Source organism: Heterodontus francisci, chromosome 23 (genome assembly GCF_036365525.1).
Source record: "Heterodontus francisci isolate sHetFra1 chromosome 23, sHetFra1.hap1, whole genome shotgun sequence".
NCBI classification, from domain to species: Eukaryota; Metazoa; Chordata; class Chondrichthyes; order Heterodontiformes; family Heterodontidae; genus Heterodontus; species Heterodontus francisci.
The window spans coordinates 65661402-65683737 of NC_090393.1; the positions used below are offsets into that span (position 1 = coordinate 65661402).

The 22336-nt window shown below is 45.3% G+C and overlaps 1 protein-coding gene across 2 annotated transcripts in view; it reads right to left on the reverse strand.

Moving 5' to 3' along the window:
* Positions 1-10435: 10435 nt before the first annotated feature.
* si:ch211-222n4.2 (uncharacterized protein LOC101885505 homolog) overlaps positions 10436-22336 on the reverse strand; it is a 70357-nt gene continuing 58456 nt past the window's right edge. For both annotated transcript variants that reach the window (XM_068055631.1, XM_068055630.1), the window contains exons 7-9: positions 19285-19385; positions 18374-18430; positions 10436-10736 (exon numbers count right to left, since the gene is read on the reverse strand). In XM_068055631.1, coding sequence (XP_067911732.1) covers positions 10601-10736; positions 18374-18430; positions 19285-19385 — 294 coding nt within the window. In that variant the 3' untranslated portion in view covers positions 10436-10600. The remainder of the gene's footprint in view (positions 10737-18373; positions 18431-19284; positions 19386-22336) is intronic.

Consider the following 22336-nt stretch of genomic DNA (forward strand, 5'->3'; position numbering starts at 1 on the left):
GTGGTGCAGATTCAGTTAGGGAGGGAGTTCCAAAATTTTGACCTAGTGAAGGAATGGCAATATAGTTCTAAGCCAGGATGGTGTGTGACTGGAGGGGAACTTGCAGGTGGTGATGTTCTCATGCGCATGCTGCCTTTGTCGTTCAGGTGGTACAGGTCGCGGGTTTGGAAGGTGAGGTTGAAGGAGCCTTGATGAGTTGCTGCAGTGCATCTTGTAGATGGTACACACTGCTGCCACTGCACTGCTGGTGGAGGGTGAATTGTCATTATCTGACACTTGTGTGGCACAAATGTTACTTGCCAATCATCAGTCCAAGCCTGAATGTTGTCCAGGTCTGCCTGCATGCAGGTAATGCCGTCTGTATCTTGAACTTCAATTCAGAGTTGCTCAGTTGGAGTCTAAGGTGCAGACACCGGAGGGGGAGAGTTACCTGGATGCTTTGTTCCAGCAGGGTGTCAGACCCCTTGGGTTAGGTCTGGTTAGTGGTCATGGACAGGAGGGTGTGACTGTGAGTCAAGTGGGTGAAGGGGTCCCAGGTGCAGTGCTAGAGGAGCTTTGGCCTCTGTGCTTATCCAACAGGTATAGGGTTCCAGCTGCCTATGTGAATAAGGGCAAAGTCTGCTGGGTGGATGGGAAAACTGAGCACAGCATTGTGATACAGGAGGCCATTCAAGTGGGAAGTAGTGAAAAAGAATGTGGTAGTGATAGGGGACAATACAGTTGGGGAGGGATACTGTTCTCTGCAGCTATGACTAGCAATTCTGAAGGTTTTGTTGCCTGCCTGGTGCCAGGGTTAAGGATATCTCCTCACAGCTGGAATAGACCTTGCAGTGGGAGGGGTAGGATCCAGTTGTATTGATCCATGTCGGCAACAAAAATATAAGTAGAACTAGGAATGAAGTTCCACTAGGTAGTTTTGAGGAGCTGGGGCCGAAATTAAAAATGCAGAACCTCTCGGGTAATAATGTCTGGATTGTTGCCTGAGCCACATGCAAATTAGCATAGGGATAAACAGATTAAAAGCATAGCTGAAAAGTGCTGTGGGATGGCAGGGGTTTTGTTTCACTGGTATCAGTATTGGAGAAAGAGGAGAGGGAGCTGTTCCGTTGGGATAGGCTGTACTTAATCTAGGCTGGGTGCAGTTTCCCAGCAAATCAAACGACAACGCGGTAGACGGCTTTAAACCAAATGTGGTGGGGAGTAGGATTCAGGAAAGGGTAAATTCACAAGCAGTAAGAGAAATATCAAGCTCTAGAGTAGAGTATTAATTTGGGTAAAATTAAGCAGATTGGATCGGGATAGGGCAGAGACAGTAACAAAGGGCATAGGTGACGTCAGGGAAAAATACAAAAATGTCAAAGCTGAAGGTGCTATATCAGTTTGTTGTAAATGTTCTATGTAATAGATAAATTAATAACACGTAGAAATTAATGGTATACTAAAAGCAAAATACAGTGGAGGCTGGAAATCTGAAATAAACAAAGGAACAGGCTATTTTATATGCAGTATTGTACAATGTGACAGGGATGATTAGTAATTTTGCAGTAAAGAAGCCTCTGGGAGAAAGTGATCATAATATAATTTTATATTGAATGAGAGTGATTTAGTTAAAGCAAACTACATAAGTACGAGGGGCAAATTGACTAAGGTGGACTGGGAAACTAGATTAAAAGATATGATAGTAGATAAGCAATGGCAAACTTTTAAAGAATTAATACATTATTTACAATTAATATACATTACCTTAAGAAGTGGTTCAACCATGGCTAACGAGAGAAGTTAAAATATTAGATTAAAGGAAGAGGCTAATAATGTTGCCAAAAAGAGTAGTAAGCCTGAGGATTTTAGAATTCAGCAAAGGAGGACCAAGAACTTGATAGAGAAAAGAAAATATGAGAAGAAACTAGAAAGAGACATAAAAACAGATTGTAAAAAAGAGAATAATAAAGGTAAATGTGGGACCGTTAGAGGTAGCGACAGGAGAAATTATAATAGGGACAAAGGAAATGGCAGAGACATTAAACAAAAAAAATTCCTGAAATAATGGTAAACAAAGTGTCTAGCGAGAGTGAACAACTTAGGGATGTTAATATTAGTGGAGAAATTGTACTGGGGAAATCACAGAATTAATACAGCACAGAAGGAGGCCATTCAGCCCATGTCTGCACCAGCTCTCCAAATGAGCAATTCACTTAATGGGACTAAAAGTCCACAAATCCCCTGAACCTGATGACCTACATCCTAGGGTTTTAAGAAGAGGTGGCTACAGACAGTGTGAATGCTTTGGTTTTGATTTTCCAGAATTCCCTAGATTCTAGCATAGCTCCCAGTGGATTGGATGGTAGTAAATGTAACCCCATTATTCAAGAAAGGAGGGAGAGAGAGAAAATGGAACTATATATAGGTCAGTTAGCCTGACATCAGTAGTGGGGAAAATCTAAAATCTATTAGGGATGTGGTAACGGGGCACTTAGCAAATCATATGATTGTGCAGTGAACAGATTTATGAAAAGGAAATCATGTTGGATAAATCTGTTGAGTTTTTTTTTAGGTTGCAACTAGCTGGGTAGACTAAGTGCATATAGTGCAATTGGATTTTTAAAAGAGTCACCCAAGATTATTACACGCAATTTGGGCTCATGGAATTAGGGGTAATTCCTAATTACAGATTGCAGATTGTTTTCTGTCCGTTAACCAGAATGGGAATAAATGGGCCATTTTCAGGTTGGCAGAGTATTACAAGGATCAATGCTTGGACCTCAGGTATTACAATCTATATCAAACGGCTTAGATGAGGGCACCTTGTACAATGTATCCAAGTTTGCTTATGATACAAAGTTCAGTGGGAAAGTAAGCTGTGAGGAGGATACAGAGGTTAAGTGAGTGGGCAAGAATATGGCAGATGGAACAAGAAGTGTGAGGTTTTCCACTTTGGTTGAAAAAATAGAAAAGCAGAATATTTTCTTTAAATGGTGAGAGCCTGGGAAATGATAACCAAAGGGGCCTGGGTTCCTTGTACATGAATCCCAGAAAGCTAACCTGCGGGTACAGCAAGCAACTAGGAAAGCAAATGGTATGTTAGCCTTTATTACAAAGGGATTGGAGTATAACTAATTAAATCTTACTACAATTATATAGGGTCTTGGTGAGATCATATCTGGAGTATTGTGTACAGTTTCGATCTACTTACCTAAGGAAGGATATACCTGCATTAGAGGGAGTGCAACGCAAGTTCACCAGACTGATTCCTGAGATGAGGGGACTGTCCTATGAAGAGAGATTGGCCTTGAGTTTTTCTGATAGGTGATCTTATTGAAACAAATAAAATTCTGAAGTGCTTGATAGGTTTGATGCAGAGATGATGTTTCCCCTGACTCGGAAGTCTAGAACTAGGGGTCATAATGTCAGAATAAAAGGTTGGCCATTTTGGAGCAATTTCTTCACTCAAAAATCTTTGGAATTCTCTATCCCGGAGAGCTGTGGATGCTCAGATGTTGACTATATTTAAGACAAAGATCAATAAATTTTTGCATACTAAGGCAATCAAAAGATATAAGGATAGAGAAGGCAGATGTAGTTGAGGTAGAAAATCAGCCATGATGTTATGAATGATGGAGCAAGCTTGAAGGGAGGAATGCCCTACTCCTGCTCCTATTTCTTAGGTTCTTGTTGATTGAGAGATAAATATTGGGCAGGACGCCACTCTTCCTTGAAATATTAGAACATTACATTAGAACATTACAGCGCAGTACAGGCCCTTCGGCCCTCGATGTTGCGCCGACCTGTGAAACCATCTGACCTACACTATTCCATTTTCATCCATATGTCTATCCAATGACCACTTAAATGCCCTTAAAGTTGGCGAGTCTACTACTGTTGCAGGCAGGGCGTTCTACGCCCCTACTACTCTCTGAGTAAAGAAACTACCTCTAACATCTGTCCTATATCTATCACCCCTCAACTTAAAGCTATGTCCCCTCGTGTTTGCCATCACCATCCGAGGAAAAAGACTCTCACTATCCACCCTATCTAACCCTCTGATTATCTTATATGTCTCTATTAAGTCACCTCTCCTCCTCCTTCTCTCCAACGAAAACAACCTCAAGTCCCTCAGCCTTTTCTCATAAGACCTTCCCTCCATACCAGGCAACATCCTAGTAAATCTCCTCTGCACCCTTTCCAAAGCTTCCACATCCTTCCTATAATGCGGTGACCAGAACTGCACGCAATACTCCAGGTGCGGCCTCACCAGAGTTTTGTACAGCTGCAGCATGACCTCGTGGCTCCGAAACTCGATCCCCCTACTAATAAAAGCTAACACACCATATGCCTTCTTAACAGCCCTATTAACCTGGGTAGCAACTTTCAGGGATTTATGTACCTGGACACCAAGATCTCTGCTCATCTACACTACCAAGAATCTTCCCATTAGCCCAGTACTCTGCATTCCTGTTACTCCTTCCAAAGTGAATCACCTCACACTGTTCCGCATTAAACTCCATTTGCCATCTCTCAGCCCAGCTCTGCAGCCTATCTATGTCCCTCTGTACCCTACAACATCCTTCGGCACTATCCAGAACTCCACCGACCTTCGTGTCATCCGCAAATTTACTAACCCACCCTTCTACACCCTCTTCCAGGTCATTTATAAAAATGACAAACAGCAGTGGCCCCAAAACAGATCCTTGCGGTACACCACTAGTAACTAAACTCCAGGATGAACATTTGCCATCAACCACCACCCTCTGTCTTCTTTCAGCTAGCCAATTTCTGATCCAAAGCTCTGAATCACCTTCAACCCCATACTTCCGTATTTTCTGCAATAGCCTACCGTGGGGAACCTTATCAAACGCCTTACTGAAATCCATACACACCACATCCACTGCTTTACCCTCATCCACCTGTTTGGTCACCTTCTCGAAAAACTCAATAAGGTTTGTGAGGCACGACCTACCCTTCACAAAACCGTGCTGACTATTGCTAATGAACTTATTCTTTTCAAGATGATTATAAATCCTGTCTCTTATAACCTTTTCCAACATTTTACCCACAACCGAAGTAAGGCTCACAGGTCTATAATTACCAGGGCTGTCTCTACTCCCCTTCTTGAACAAGGGGACAACATTTGCTATCCTCCAGTCTTCCGGCACTATTCCTGTCGACAATGACGACACAAAGATCAAGGACAAAGGCTCTGCAATCTCCTCCCTGGCTTCCCAGAGAATCCTCGGATAAATCCCATCTGGCCCAGGGGACTTATCTATTTTCACACTTTCCAAAATTGCTAACACCTCCTCCTTGTGAACCTCAATCCCATCTAGCCTAGTAGTCTGAATCTCAGTATTCTCCTCGACAACATTTTCTTTCTCTACTGTAAATACTGACGAAAAATATTCATTTAACGCTTCCCCTATCTCCTCTGATTCCACACACAACTTCCCACTATCTCCTTGATTGGCCCTAATCTAACTCTAGTCATTCTTTTATTCCTGATATACCTATAGAAAGCCTTAGGGTTTTCCTTGATCCTATCCGCCAATGACTTCTCGTGTCCTCTCCTTGCTCTTCTTGGCTCTCCCTTTAGATCCTTCCTGGCTAGCTTGTAACTCTCAAGCGCCCTAACTGAGCCTTCATGTCTCATCCTAACATAAGCCTTCTTCTCCCTCTTGACAAGCGCTTCAACTTCTTTAGTAAACCACGGCTCCCTCGCTCGACAACTTCCTCCCTGCCTGACAGGTACATACTTATCAAGGACACGCAGTAGCTGCTCCTTGAATAAGCTCCACATTTCGATTGTGCCCATCCCCTGCAGTTTCCTTCCCCATCCTATGCATCCTAAATCTTGCCTAATCGCATCATAATTTCCTTTCCCCCAGCTATAATTCTTGCCCTGCGGTATATACCTGTCCCTGCCCATCGCTAAGGTAAACCTAACCGAATTGTGATCACTATCACCAAAGTGCTCACCTACATCTAAATCTAACACCTGGCCGGGTTCATTACCCAGTACCAAATCCAATGTGGCATCGCCCCTGGTTGGCCTCTCTACATACTGTGTCAGAAAACCCTCCTGCACACACTGGACAAAAACTGACCCATCTAAAGTACTCGAACTATAGTATTTCCAGTCAATATTTGGAAAGTTAAAGTCCCCCATAACAACTACCCTGTTACTCTCGTTCCTGTCGAGAATCATCTTCGCTATCCTTTCCTCTACATCTCTGGAACTATTCGGAGGTCTATAGAAAACTCCCAACAGGGTGACCTCTCCTCTCCTGTTTCTAACCTCAGCCCATACTACCTCAGTAGACAAGTCCTCAAACGTCCTTTCTGCCACTGTAATACTCTCCTTGATTAACAATGCCACACCCCCCCCTCTTTTACCATCTTCTCTGTTCTTACTGAAACATCTAAATCCCGGAACCTGCAACATCCATTCCTGCCCCTGCTCTACCCATGTCTCCAAAATGGCCATACTGCTATGGGACCTTTTACATATAGGCAGGTGGACCTTGGTTAATGTTTCATTTGAATGGTGGCACCTCCAACAGTGCAGCATTCCCTCAGTACTGCACTGGAGGGCGTCAGCACTTGATTTTTGTGCTCAAATCCTGGCGTGGGCCTTGAACTGGGAACTTGTGACTCAGAAGCAAGAGTGTTATCAACTGAGACATAGCTGATACTAGGGGACAGGAGTATCTGTCTTCATCCCCACCCTGACATAATGGGGTACACATATATAGGAACAGGAGTAGACCATTTAGCCTATTCCGCCCGCCATTCAATGTGATCGCAACTGATCTGCAACCTAACTCCAGATCTTCTACCACCCTTTCTTAATTTTATTCCTGAAAGGTTTGGTTCCAATTGTTAGATTATACCCCCTTGTCCTGGAGACTCACCAACCAGCAGAAACAGGTTCTCCCAATGTACCCTATCTGTTCCCCTTAATATCTTGAAAACTCCAATCAAATCATAGAAAGTTTATGGCACAGAAAGAGGCCACTTGGCCCATTGTGTCTGTGCCGACCGAAAAACGATCCACCTATTCTAATCCCACCTTCCAGCATTTGGTCCGTAGCCCTGCAGTTTACGGCACTTGAGGTGTATATCCAGACTCCTTTTGAATGAGTTGAGGGTCTCTGCCTCAACTACCCTTTCAGTCAGTGAGTTCCAGACCATCACCACTCTCTGCGTGAAAAAGATTTTCCTCATCTCCCCTCTAATGTTTCTACCAATCACTTTAAATCTATGCCCCCTCATCACTGACCTCTCTGCTAAGGTGAATAGACCCTTCACCTCCACTCTATCCAGGCCCCTCAAAATGTTGTACCTTTCAATCAGATCTCCCCTCAGCCTTCTCTGTTCCAAGGAGAACAACCCCAGCCTATCCAATCTTTCCTCATAGCTATATTTTTCCAGTCCTGGCAACATCCTTGTAAATCTCCTCTGTACCCTCTCTAGTGCAATTACAGCCTTTCTGTAATGAGGTGACCAGAACTTTTATTTAACTTTAAATCACCCCTTTAACCTTCTCAATTCCAGGGAATGCAACTCTAGTTATTGTAATCTTTCCTTGTTATTTAACCCTTGGCGTCCATGTATCATTCTGGTAGGCCTATGCTCCATTCCCTCCAAGGCCAATACTTCCTGGGTTGTGGTGCCAAAAACTGTTCACAGTACTCTAGGTGTGGCATAACCAGGGCTTTGTATAGCTGAAGCATCACTTAGTGTCATAGAATCATTACAGCACTTCTACCCTCCCTTGTATTCTAATCCTCTACATGTCGAGACCAGCATTTCTTTAACCTTTCTGATTATTTTCTGTGCCTGTCCATGATATTTTAATTATCTGTGTACCCGGATGCCCAAGTCTCTTTGGATCTCCACTATTTCTAGCTTTTCACCATCTATAAAGTACCCTGTTCTCTCCTTTTTAGGTCCAAAGTATTTGCCTACACTGAAAACCACTTGCTACAGTTTTGTCTGCTTAATCTGTCTATTCTCTTGGTAAGTTTATGCTTCTATGTACACGGTTTACTATCCCGCCTGTCTTGTGTCATTAGCAAATTTGCATATGTGGCTATCTATCTTATCATCTAAGTTGTTAACACGGTGAATAGTTGAAGTCCCAACATAGATCATTGCGCAACACTACCGGTCACATCCTGCCAATTAGAGTACCCGCCCATTATCCCTACTCTCTCCTTCCGCTCAGCTAATTTCCTAACTAAGTCAATAATTTGTCTTCAATTCCATGAGCTTCGACTTTAGCCAACAGTCTGTTATAAGGGTCTTTATCAAATGCCTTCTGGAAGTCCAGATAAATGACATCCAGTCATTCCCCTGTCCACTACTTAAGTTACCTCTTAAAAATTCAATCAAGTTCATTAGGCAAGACATATCCTTTACAATCCATGCTGACTATCTCTGATCGGCTGAAATTTTCAAGGTGTTCAGTCACCTCTCCTTAATTATAGATTCTAGTAATTTCCTGACAACAGATGTCAGACTAACTGGTCTAGAATTCCCTGGTTTCCCCTTTCATCTTTCCTAAATAGCAGAGCCACATGTGCAATTTTCCAATCTAATGTTATGGTTTCTGAATCAATAGAACTTTGGAAGATTATAGTTAGGGCATCTGCAATGTTCTCACCTACTTCCTTTAAAACACTGGGATGGAAACCATCTGGTTCTGGGGATTTGTCACTCTTTGTCATTATTTTCTTCATTATTATTGTTCGGCTTACATTTGGTGAGTCCCTGTCTCAGTATTAATTTCTTTGGGATATCCAGCAAGTTGACCTCTTCCTCTCCTATAAATACTGACAAAGTAATTATTCAACATGTCTGGTATTTCCTTATTTTTGTTGACACTATCACTTATCATTTTTCAAAGGGCCCACATTGATCCTGAACACACTCTTCCTAATATAATTGTAAAAGTATTTTTGTGTTGATTTTAATATCCCTTGCAAGTTTAGTTTAGTTTTAGTTTAGAAATACAGCACTGAAACAGGCCCTTCGGCCCACCGAGTCTGTGCCGACCATCAACCACCCATTTATACTAATCCTACACTAATCCCATATTCCTACCAAACATCCCCACCTGTCCCTATATTTCCCTACCACCTACCTATACTAGCGGCAATTTATAATGGCAAATTTACCTACCAACCTGCAAGTCTTTTGGCTTGTGGGAGGAAACCGGAGCACCCGGAGAAAACCCACGCAGACACAGGGAGAACTTGCAAACTCCACACAGACAGTACCCAGAATTGAACCCGGGTCGCTGGAGCTGTGAGGCTGCGGTGCTAACCACTGCGCCACTGTGCCGCCCACTCTTCATACTGCCTTTTTGTTGCTCTTTTTATAATCTGTTTCATCACCTTTTGCTGTTGTTTGTATCTTTCCCATTGGGCAGGATCTGTGCATTTTTGCACTTCTGTATATTGTTTCTTTTAGTTTTATGTCAGTTTTGGTTTTCATTGCCTTTTTTGTTTGTAAGTTGAGCTCTTGCCCCTGAGGGGTACAAACTGGTTCTGAATCACAAATTCTTTTCTGAACACCTCCCCCAATTTTTTTTTCTTTAAACCCATTAACAAAGTTGCCCAGTTTACTATGGAGAGTCTTTGTCTCATCCCATTGAAGTCAACCTTACCTAAATCTAGAATCTTGTTTCTGTTTCACATTTCTCTGGTTCAAATACTACATTGAACTCGATCATGTTATGTTTGTTATTCAATAAATGTTCAAGCACCATTAGGCTGTTAACTAAACCTGGCTCATTATTCATTATTTAATCTAGCATAGCCTGTCCCCTTGTCAGTTGTTGGGCATATTGTTGCAGAAAACTGTCCTGCACACACTCAATAAATTCACTACTTTTGATAGGTGCTAGTCTGCTTGTCCCAATCTATATGAAAGTTAAAAATCCCCTATAAAAGCCACTCTGCTTTTGCTACATGCTTGTCTAATCTCTACATTTATAAAATCTACCACTTCACAGCTGCTACAGGGGGTCTACACACCACTCCCTTAAATCCTTTTCTAATTTCAATTCTGTCTCCACCACCTGCTTACCTCTTATAAGAGTTATATCCTCTCTTACTATGGAAATGTTTTTATCCTTAATTGTCCCCTCTACCATTTTCCCTGCCACTTCCAGAACATGGCATGAATTCACAGCTCTCCCTTTGAGATGGCTGCTGCTAAGTTTTAGTGCCCAACTGCATCCAGGCTGCTTATAGCTAAAATCAAGTCCATGAGCAGAGCCAGGCTACCATCCCTTTACATAAGCCATGGCCCCCTGAGCTACCAGGTAGGCCAGGGCTCCTTAGTTGCTGTCATTACCTTATACCTGCTGAGAGGAGGCTGCCTGCACATTCCTCCCATTAGTGTTCATATAGAAAACAGGATGTGGAGATAGTTTAAGGAATATTTTAATGCATAGTAAAGCAGGCTCCCCTGTAGAACAAATGCACAGTCAGTCCATTCACACCAAAGTCCACAAGAGTGCATGTGCTTCAGATTAAGTGCAGATATAAATCTAGTGACCATAGAGCTTCTGTGCGCTGGAGTCTCTTGGCGGATTAATGTGTTAGAGTAGAACCTTTCGACAGCGGTTCTTCTGCACGGCCTGTAGTCGCCTCTGTCGCTCTGTGGCTCGGTTCCCCACCGTCTGCTTCAATGCAGGAAGAATGACCCTGTCTGCTGTGGGCAGCACAGCTTCAGGCCTATGGAATGAGAGCACAAGTCTGAGAGCACCGGTAGAGAAGGAGTGCACTGCAATGCGTAGCGGAATCTGCGATCTTCCTGTGCACTAAATCCTGTTTTCATAGGCTCATGTCCCAGGTGGAATTTACAGCACAGAAACATATAAAGATAGGCATTGGAGCTACTTGGGGATAGCATAATCAGTTGATGACATGCTTGTGACTTCCTGAAGGAGTCCTTGGTATGTGAGCATAATTAGCACCTATATCTAACATACACTATGTAAAGATTGTTGATTTATTATCTGATTGACTTGATTTAATAAAGTATTAACCAGATATTTCAATGTTTCATACTCCTCGACCCTGTATTAGAGGTTACCTTGGTTAGAGAGAGTGAGCCTGAGGGAAAACAGCACTGGACAACTGCAGGTAAAAGCGGTGGCAGGGAGTCAGTGAGAGTCAGAGAGAGAGCAACTCTGAGGGAAGACAGGGCCAGAGACCCACAGATAAAAGCGGCATTGGTGGGGAGTCAAAAAGAGCAAAGTATAAGAGAGCAAGTCAACAAAAATCAAGTCATAACCACGGCTGGCTCAGCTGTACAGTAGGAAGGGGGAAGGCTGGGAAAGCAACAGTGATAGGGGATTCTATAGTTAGGGGAACAGACAGGCATTTCTGCAGCCGCAGACATGAACCAGGATGGTGTGTTGCCTCCCTGATGCCAGGGTCAAGGATGTCACTGAAGGGGGGTGGGGGTGGGGGGGGGGGGGGAGCGGGGTTGGTGGGAGAGTGAATAGCAGCAGTCATGGTCCATTTTGGTACCAATGACATAGGTTGATAGAGGGATGAGGTCCTGCAGGCAGATTTTAAGGAGCTAGGAAAGAAACTAACAAGAAGGGCCTCAAGGGTAATAAATCTCTGGATTACTCCCGGTGCCATGCAGTAGTGAGTATAGAAATAGGATACAGCAGATGCATGTGTGGCTGGAGAGATGGTACAGGAGGGAGGGCTTTAGATTTCTGGGATATTGGAACTGGTTCTGGGGAGGTGGGACCTATACAGGCTGGATAGGTTGCACCTGAACAGAGTCGGGACCAGTGACCTCTCAGGACTGTTGGCTAGTGCTGTTGGGGAGGGTTGGGAGGAGATTTGATAAAGGTGTTCAAAATCATGAGGTGTAGGGAGAAACTGTTCCCATTGGCAGAAGGATCGAGAACCAGAAGACACCAATTCAAGGTGATTGCCTAAAAGACCACAGGTAACATGAGGAAAAACCTTTTTAAAATGCGACGAGTGGTTTAAATCTGGAATGCACTGCCTGAGAGTGTAGTGATGCAGATTCAATCATGGCTTTCGAAGGTAATTGGCTAAGAGAAAAAAAAATTGCAGAGCTATGGGTTTGTGGGAGTGGGACTAACTGTGTTGCTCTTACAGAGAGCTGACATGATGGGTCAAATGGACTCGTTCTGCACTGTAACTATTTTATGATTCTATGATAAATACCTGTGGACAATCTGGACAAATAACAATAGCCAATGAAAATCCAACAGCAGTGTGCACTGTCTGGAATAGCATTACGTACACAGCCTAAATGTCAACAGTCTGATTGCTGATCTGTGCCACACTAACTGATTGCAGCCAGGATGCACCAGCCTTAGTGCTTCCCCTAGGGCTCAGGAAAGTAAACACCAGCCAGTGTTCCTGCTACTGGTCAGCATCCAGTGACCAACACCCCATGCTTGACAGTCCACTTGTGTGAACACTGGCTGTAAACAAAATTGGGTTTGATTGTGCTGCCCCCTGCGATTAGATAGCCCATCAATGTACTCTGTCTGAACCTTAGTTGAAGCTTAGTTGAGGTAAGAAAGTGCTCTGTGCCTGTGGAACCCATACCTCAGCGTGATTCCTCAGGAGATAACAGAAAGCATTTAAACAAAACACAAACAAACATTCGTTTTCAGGTCCTACTGCCCTAGGTCTGATATTTCACATTGTCCTACACTTCCTGTCTTGGTTTCTATGATTCCCAACAATACATAGCAACTTTGTTTGCAGCCACATCTTAACAGCAAAAGGAAATGGCCCCAAAAATACACATCCCTCTCTGCCAGTGACTCCCATTCCGAACATCAGCATCACCCCGCCCATCCCCTAAAAGTGTTGGGCTCATGGGAAATAATTGAAGGCTTACACAGTGTCAGCCTGCAGTACAATTAGCCCTCTTTATGTGGGCCTGTCATGCCCAGTAAAGGCATGTTCTATTAATAACTTTAAACAAGGACAGTATTCAGCATAGAATCTTCTGGCCCTGCATTTTTTTTTAAATGAACCATTTAAAATGCTGCATAAGATGGCTGTCGAGGGTCAAGTGACTTACAATTTCGGCCCAGATTTGGAAGTATCTCAAGCCTCCGGAAAGTTCCTAATTGAATGACCATGGAAGGAGGTGCCTCCCTTGAATGGACATACCAAGACGAAACCATTTGTGGAATTCACACCTCCTATTGTTTGTGGTCCGACTCAAAGCTCAATATCTATGGACTCCTAAGGCCGGAATTTTACACCACCAGTAGCAGCGGGCTGGAGGCGGGGGGTGGGGGTGGCCTAAAATTGGTGGGAGACGGGGGCTTTCATTCCCATCATCTTCCTGCTGCAATTTTATGAGCAGCAGCAGTGGCAAATGGATGCCCACCCCAGGCCAATTAAGGCCCTTAAGTGGCCAATTACTAGCGGCGGGCAGGCAGCTCAGGACCTCAGGAAGCTGCCCAGTAAAACTTGGTGACTTCCCTGCGGGCTGGGGGCGCAGGGGGCTGCACAAGCCGCCTCCACTGCAGCACATTCCCTGCTGGTCTGGTGATTGGCCGGCTGCTCTTGGAGGCGGGACTTCCTGCCTCAGAGGGGTGGAAGCCCAGTCTAAGGCCAATTAAGGGCCTGGGCCAAATAAAATTACTGAGTGGCTTCCAAGCCCAGTGCAGGTGGGCTCGCCACCAACCTTTTGGCTGGCGAGTGGGTCCTCCAGCCTGACGTAAAATTCCAGCCCTAAACTCACTGTCTTCGAGCTCAAAACTCAACAAACAGAGCTGTAAGATCCAGTTAAATCATAAGTAGATTCGAATGGCCACCATCCATCCCCCATTGCGTAGAAATGGCTTTGAACTTCGAATCCTTCTGTGTAGACAACAGGAGTATTGATCAGATGGTCACCTGACCGAAACCAATCCAGATATCGATCTTATTATTCCAACAGCCACAGACAGACTGGACAGTTTGCAAACAACGGCTGCAGAGACAGCAGAAAAGGCAAAACACCTATGCCTTAAAACTGGAGACTCACATCTTAAGGCCTCCAAGCCTGCTCCTTTTCAAGTTCACCAGTACAGAAAACCAGCCTCCTAGTAATAAAACTACAAGCAATTAACTTTGCGACCTGCTGAAAATCCATCCCTTCGAGAGAATCCTGCAACAACTTTGATATACGACTCCAATTATTGAATCCGCCAAAGTACACTTCAGGAGTGAAAACACCTTCTTCACCGGACCCGCAACACATACCTTTTCCTCAAGACGAACCAAATCATGTGACTTACAAACTATTCTTTTGTTTGTAATTTTTAAAAGTGTATTATCCTCCTTAATGGCTTTCTTTCTCGAGTGTGTGCATGAGTGGCGAGTGAGTGATGTAGTGTTAGACTTTAGGGGTGAACGTGTGAATAAAGATAATCCCCTTCAATACAATTCATGAAAAGCGTGTTGCTGGTTATGCAAATTGGCCATAGACTCAGGGGTTAAGAAACACACACACCTGCCTTTTCAACAGAAAACATTGACTGCGGACAGTAAAGGGAGGGGAACTAGGGTTTCTGTTCTCTCTCAAATCTATCCATAACAGGCCAAACTATTGGAGTTAGCAATGTTTGTTCTATGAGCCCACAACTGTGATGCCAACATGTACCCCAGAAACCATTCCCTGTACAGGGAATCTACCTATCCACAGGCCATGGGATTTTTTTGATTTGATTAATTCCCTTTTACCAATCCCCACAAATCACCTCAGCTCCTGCTGCTGCACAGGCTACCAACCCTGCAGGTGGAACACAAAAAACAGCCCATGGGCATTCAGTGCAACTCGCATGGCTCGGATTGAAAGTGTGCTGAGGAAGTGCAGGAGATGCTACAGCATCTAGGCAGCAGCGTCAAGACATTAGTGTAGCTAAAAAAGCAACTGTGTGCTCAGCTGGTTGAGCTGAAATACTAGAGGAAGAAGCTCAATTGGCACCAAACACTGGAGGGCCATCAGGAACGGGAGCTCTGTGAGGGAGGGGATAAGCAGGCTGCAACAGGTTGGAAGCAGCAAGCGGGAGGGCCGCGAGGGGACAGGACTGTTGTACGCAGAAGGATTGCAGGAAGGCTGCGAGAGGAGCGGGAGCACTATACAAGGAGTTCTCCTCAGATGTGTACACAGGAGCACTGATGACCCATAAGCATAGTTCATTATCTGAGTGCTATTGGACGGTGGGCTGGAGGGAAATCAGCAATATCCTATCCAAATGAAAAGCTGCAAGTGGTGATGGAGAAAGGCATTGTCTTAAAAGCATCTTCCTTCACCTTGCAGAACAAGCAGGAGAACAATGCCAGGGAGAGCAAGAGGGCACACGTGGATGGTGGGATCTCCCAGCTCACGTCACTGACGTACTTTGAGGAGCTGGCCAGAGTGGTAAGCTACCGGAACATAGGAGACGGAGAAACGGGAGTCCGTCATAGGTGAAAAGATCTCAACATTCTCATGTTCCAGGGATGCATGGCAATCCTCCCAGTGCAAGAGCTGTCAATCCATCAGCTGTCATCTCATTATTTCATGCAGCAGAATCATCTGTTGATTGTGCTACTTTCTCATGACCACCTTCTGTTACGTCTCCCACAAGGCCAGCTGCAGAGGGGGAGGAGTTAAGGCACCACAAACCTGTTCTGGAGGAGTCACATGAAGACACCTTGGAGCCTGCACCGTCACATCTTTCTTGTGAACCCTCCACCAGCTCAGATACTCGTATCTCAGTGGGTGGCACAGCGTGAAGCACACATTACATCAGAACAGGAGGATCCGGGGGAGGCAGAGTCGGCTGTGACCCGTCCCCCTCGGAGGATGGAGGACAGGCACAGCCCTGCTCAGCAGGGGACAGATGCAGAGCCTACGGAGTCACAAAACAGGCAGCTCTATCTGGACAACCAGCGTGAGATGTGTGCCCACGTCAGAGTTACCTGAGGCACTGCGGAGTAATGATATGAGAATGGAGGAGTCCATTCATCTCATGTAACCTACAATATCTCAGTGCTTTAAACACATGAGCTCCTCCATTGAGAGAGCGGCCGACCTCATGGAGAGTCAAACACAGCATCACTCAGAGTGGATGCAGGAACAGTGGCTGACATGCACAGTGTGAATGCTGCAGTCTAGCATTGACCGGTCAGTGACGCAAATGGCACAATGAAGTATGGAGTTGCTAGCTGTGCCCCAGCTGGTGGTTCCCTCCAGCGATCAAGGCTGAGATGGCGACAGATGGTGATGAGGGGACCACACCTCACGAGGCTCCGTCATCATCATCAGCCTCCATGGCCCCTCCAATAATCTTTTGAAGAGTCATGCCCTGTGACAGAGGTTGCCCCTGTATTGATACTAGTGCAGCAGCCTTCGGAGATGCCCCCCCCCCACCTCACTTGCCACCTCTACAACAAGGTCGACCGCCACAGGCATCTCAGTCCCAGACAAGCACTAGCTAGCAGGCCACTGATTTAGTAATGTCACTTTGTCGGCCACTTGGATGTTTCTGTTGTACAGGACATTGAACTGTTATGTGAAATAGCACTGGGCATGTTGTTGCACTAAGACATTCATTTCATCACGGCAAAAGGCAGGAGAATGGAAGATAAGGGTGAGCAAAGCAAGGGAGTGTGTTGAGTAACAGTGTGTCAGCTGGAGACTCTGGAGCCTTGCAGTGTTTGTGCCATTGGAAGGTTGCTGACTTTTGTTCCTAACGGATGCTTGCTCTCACTCAGATAAAGGAGACTCTCCTTTCCAATTGTCCTGGAGACTGAGTTTCACTCTGGTGAAACATGTCTGGATCAGAGTGGCTCTAGCGTCCCTGCCATCCTGATAAATGCTCTGCCTCCTGAGTCTACCATGGCAACGCCCCTGCAAAGCATTCTCCAGTTCTCCTTCAGCCTCCTCCTGGTCCTCATCATCTTCCTCCGAGGAGGTGCCATTCTAGCACTTCTCTCTCTTCAAGATCCACACCTCTCTGGAGGGCCATGTTATGAAGTGCCCAGCAAACCACCACAATATGCGACACCCATGAGGGAGTGTATTGGAGGGCGCAACCCAACCAGTCAAGGCACGATGACCTGCTCAGTGATGGACTTTTGTGCTCATGTGGCATTGTTTGCAGTGTCTCTCAGCCTCCGTGGCAGGGTTACGCACCAAAGTCATCAGCTGTCTCCTCATGGAATAAGCCTTATCCACTAACAGCCATCCATGGACTTCCGATTGCTCCATGAAGATTTGCGGCACCTGCAATTGCCGGCGGATGAAGGTGTAATGGCAGGTTCCAGGATAGTGTGCACACATCTGCAAAAAGCACTTCTTGTCGCCACATACCAGCTGGATGTTTAGTGAATGGAATCCCTTCCAGGTAGCTTCTCCATTGGCAGCAGCGCCTCTGCTGAGGCTATCACCCTCATTGCCTTCCTGCCCCTGCGCCCCTGTTGCCCAGGGGTCTGCCTCTGCTCCTGCTGATGCTGCTCCTTGTTTCGATCCGATCTCAGAGTTGCTTAATCCCATTTCCTGTTATGTCCTTCCTTCCTTTCAATTGCAATGTGAAGTCTTCCGGAGCACCCCCCACCCCATCAACCCATGAGGCCTGTAAGCAGAAGAACCTGTCCAACCCCCAACAAGCCAACACACCCCCACCCCAACAAGCCCTTATCAGGAGTGAAGAAATATGACAGATAATTCTCCTGACTCTGTACAGCAGGGTGCCCGTGAATGTTTGCCTTCTCTGAGCCTTCCCTCTTTAATGGTGCCACTTGCTGCTGGTCCCGCCATTCTGACTGGCTGCCCACTGTGTTTGCACCTCCCCCTGCCTGTGGTGGTTGAGACCCTGCATGGATCCCATACCTTGCAAAGAAAATTCAAAACTGGTCTTAAAGCTGGTTAAGAGGCTTAATTTGCTATTTATCAATCTCAGGTGTGTTGCCCCCTCTGGCTCTCGGCAGAGCCTTTTAAACTTTTTAAACTTGTCAGGAAACTGGCACGCTGACCAAAGGGGCAGATTTAAGCGGCCGCCCGCCCTTGTTCCCAGCCTCTCATTTAAATAAAAATCCTGCCCTTAGAGTCAGTCTGCACTCAAGGCAAACCTCCTCTGTTCCAGACTCCTCACTATCACCGAAAACCTTTTAGCCTGCCCCTTAAAGTCACGCTTCATTCCCTTGGTTGTATTAAAACTGCCCTGAGTATCTACAACTTAGGTCAGAGTTCCACACGAAATGGGAAAACTGCCTAACACTTCTCTATCTCAAGTGTTACTTTAATTATAAAAGTGTTTTCATTGTTTGCCAGTCCGGAGGTGAAGGCTGCAGGTTAACAGAGCAATGCTCAGTAAACTTACTGTTTTTTAGGTGGTTCTTTCAAAGGCACTTTGGGCAGTTGCACAACATCCCGTTCCCTAGGAGGAAAGCAAACACACAGTTAAACCTTGAAATAATCACTTGCCTTGGACTGTTTCACACACCTTTGTTTTAGTAGTATTCCACCCTGAACAGCTCTCATTATTGAAGACAAATGATCCTAATTTACTGTTTCTGCACAACATATCACCAGGACCTGGCTGTTCAGCCAACATCCTGAGATCAGTTAAGATTGAGGACACACCCTAAGGCTCCTGCACGCAGGATTGTTCTCTATAAAGTAACTCCCCATTTAGCATTGGTGAAAGCCCTAGCAGGGTTCGTGATCCCCAGAAGGGTTTGAAGAGAGCCTCCCAGTATCACACACCTCAAACTCTGTTCTTGGTGGGTAACTATCAATCAGTTATTGCCTTGGGCATCTCCGAATCCTTTGAGAAGGTGAGATACTGTGCTCCTCTGAAAGAGTTACCATTGCGTGGCCTCCCACAAAACATGCATTTGTGTTGATTCCCTGGCAGAGAAGGGTTATAAGCTGCAGGGAACCAGAATGAGTTCTGGAGACTTTGCAGCACTCTCGCTGAAACTAAGGGCTAACCAGATACTAAAAGCTATTTTGGAAATGGTTAAAATCTGTATCCAATCAAAAGTTGGCAGTGATTTGGCACACTAAGGTAACTTTCTGATTCAAAGTTAAATTACAGTGTGAAAAATAGGTAACAAAGTGCTAGCTTATAGAAAGGGAAGTTTGAGGGCTGGGAAATGACACATGAGGTACTACAGCCATTCTCATTTGCTCGATTTGATCCCAAGGTTGTCTCCCTCTATTCCTAGTTCAGTTACAAAATAGTATTGTACTTCCCACAAGACTGTAATAAACATTCCCTCCACTCACTGACTCAGATCAGCTAGGTAAGCCTTGGCGAGGAGGTAGGCGTCTGGAGTCCATTTGTTGGAGTACAACAGGTCTTTCAAACTCATCTTCAAACGTAGGAGCTAAGAGAGACCATTGAATGTGGATTATTATATAAACATTGGGATGATCATCACAGGGACATAGTCATAGGCCACCACATGTTTACTCATTCCCTGTCCCTGGGAGCCAGTTGTACTCTATCTTCCAATATAAATCATTTATAACGTATTCAGGGTAGGATTTAGGTTTGGGTGATGCTAATGTAACGAGGTCAGAGACCACACTGTTGCTGCATCAACTAATATTGTAGCACAGAATTACATAACATTATACAAATATAATGAAGGCCCCTATGGTTCAGTTGGTAAACCAAGTCTAACTTCAGTAAAGCCTTTGACAAGGTCCCTCATGGCAGACTGGTACAAAAGGTGAAGTCACACGGGATCAGAGGTGAGCTGGCAAGATGGATACAGAACTGGCTCGGTCATAGAAGACAGAGGGTAGCAGTGGAAGGGTGCTTTTCTGAATGGAGGGATGTGACTAGTGGTGTTCCGCAGGGATCAGTGCTGGGACCTTTGCTGTTTGTAGTATATATAAATGATTTGGAGGAAAATGTAGCTGGTCTGATTAATAAGTATGCGGACGACACAAAGGTTGGAGGAATTGCGGACAGTGATGAGGATTGTCAGAGGATACAGCAGGATATAGATCGGATGGAGACTTGGGCGGAGAAATGGCAGATGGAGTTTAATCCGGACAAATGTGAGGTAATGCATTTTGGAAGGTCTAATGCAGGTGGGAAGTAAACAGTAAATGGCAGAACCCTTAGGAGTATTGACAGGCAGAGAGAACTGGGCGTACAGGTCCACAGGTCACCGAAAGTGGCAACGCAGGTGGATAAGGTAGTCAAGAAGGCATACGGCATGCTTGCCTTCATCGGTCGGGGCATACAGTATAAAAATTGGGAAGTCATGCTGCAGCTGCACAGAACCTTAATTAGGTCACACTTGGAATACTGCGTACACTTCTGGTCGCCACACTAAAAGGAGGATGTGGAAGCTTTGGAGAGGGTACAGAAGAGGTTTGCCAGGATGTTGCCTGGTCTGGAGGGTATTAGCTATGAGGAGAGGTTGGATAAACTCGGATTGTTTTCACTAGAAGGACGGAGGTGGAGGGGCGACATGATAAAGGTTCCCAAAGTTATGAGTGGCATGGACAGAGTGGATAGTCAGAAGCTTTTTCCCAGGGTGGAAGAGTCAGTTACTAGGGGACATAGGTTTAAGGTGCGAGGGGCAAAGTTTAGAGGGGATGTGCGAGGCAAGTTTTTTTACACAGAGGGTGGCGAGTGCCTGGAACTTGCTGCCGGGGGAGGTGGTGGAAGCAGGTGGTGGATATCGCCGTTTAAGACAAATACATGAATAGGATGATAATAGAGGGATACGGACCCCGGAAGTGCAGAAGGTTTTAGTTTAGACATGCATCAAGATCGGCGTAGGCTTGGAGGGCCGAATGGCCTGTTCCTGTGCTGTACTGTTCTTTGTTCTTTCTTTGATAGTCCCAAACTCAATCCCTATCTGTGATGAGTAAAATGTCGATGTATTATAAATGATCGCAATATTCCTTGGTTAGGCAGAGGAAATCAGTTAGAATTCCACTCTCAATCCAGCTATCCAGTGACTCCCTCAGGAAGGGAATGCTGTGTACATTGGGAGAGCAGAGGTCGGGGCCTGACAGTGTTGCTTCCCCTTAACTGAATTATAAAATCTCAGAATGGTTACAGGTCCATGCTGGCTTTCTGAAGAACAACTCAGCTACTCCTACTCCCCTGCCTTTCCCCGTTGCCCTGCAAATTTTCTCTCTTCAGGTGCTTATTCAATTCCCCTTTTGAAAGCCACAATTAAATCTACCTCCACCACACTCTCGGGCAGTGCATTCCAGATCCTAACCACTCGATGTGTAAAAAAGATTTTCCTCATGTAGCAGTTGATTCTTCTGCCATTCACCTTATATCGGTGTCCTCTGGTTCTCAACCCTTCCGCCAGTGGGAACAGTTTCTCTCCTTCTACTCTGTCAGGAGCCCCTCTTAATTTTGAATACCTCTATCAAATCTCTTAAAGAACAGCTCCAGCTTCTCAATCTATCCAGGAAACTGAGATACTTCATCCCTGAAACCATTCACATAAATCTTTTCTGCACCTTCCCATCCTTCCTTAAGAATGGTGCCCAGAATTGGACATAATACTCCAGCTGAGGCTAAAGCAATGTTTTATAAAGGTTCATCATAGCTTCCTTGCTTTTGTACTTCATGCCTCAGATTTCTCTGCTCCTGAAACCCCTTTAGAATTTAGAATCACACCACACAAGTGCCAGGCAATGACTATCTCCAACAAGAGAGAATCTAGTCATTTTCCCTTGACATTCAAAAACATTACCATCACTGAATCCTTCAACAGCCTGGAGGTTACCATTGATCAGAAACGTAACTTGACCAGCCATACTGTCAGACGCTGGGAGTTCTGCAGCAAATAACTCACCTCCCGATTCCCCAGAATCTGTCCACCATCTACAAGGCACAAGTCAGGAGAGTGATTGAATACTCTCCACTTGCCTGGATGAGTGCAGCTCCAACAACACTCAAGAAGCTCAACACCATCCAGGACAAAGCAGCCCACTTGATCAGAACCCCATCCGCCACCTTAAACATTCGCTCCCTCCACCATCAGCGCACAGTGGCAGCAGTGTGTACCATCTACATGATACAGTGTAGCAACTTGCCAAGCCTCCTTCAACAGCACCATCCAAATCCGGTACCTCTACTACCTAGACGGACAAGGGCAGCAGACACATGGGAACACCATCTGGTTCACTATTGCCCTTTAGGGAAGGAAATCTGCCATCCTTACCTGGTCTGGCCTACATGTGACTCCAGACCCACAGCAATGTGGTTGACTCTTAACTGATCTCTGAAATGGCCTAGCAAGCCACTCAGTTGTCAAGGGCAATTAGGGAATGGGCAACAAATGCTGGCCTT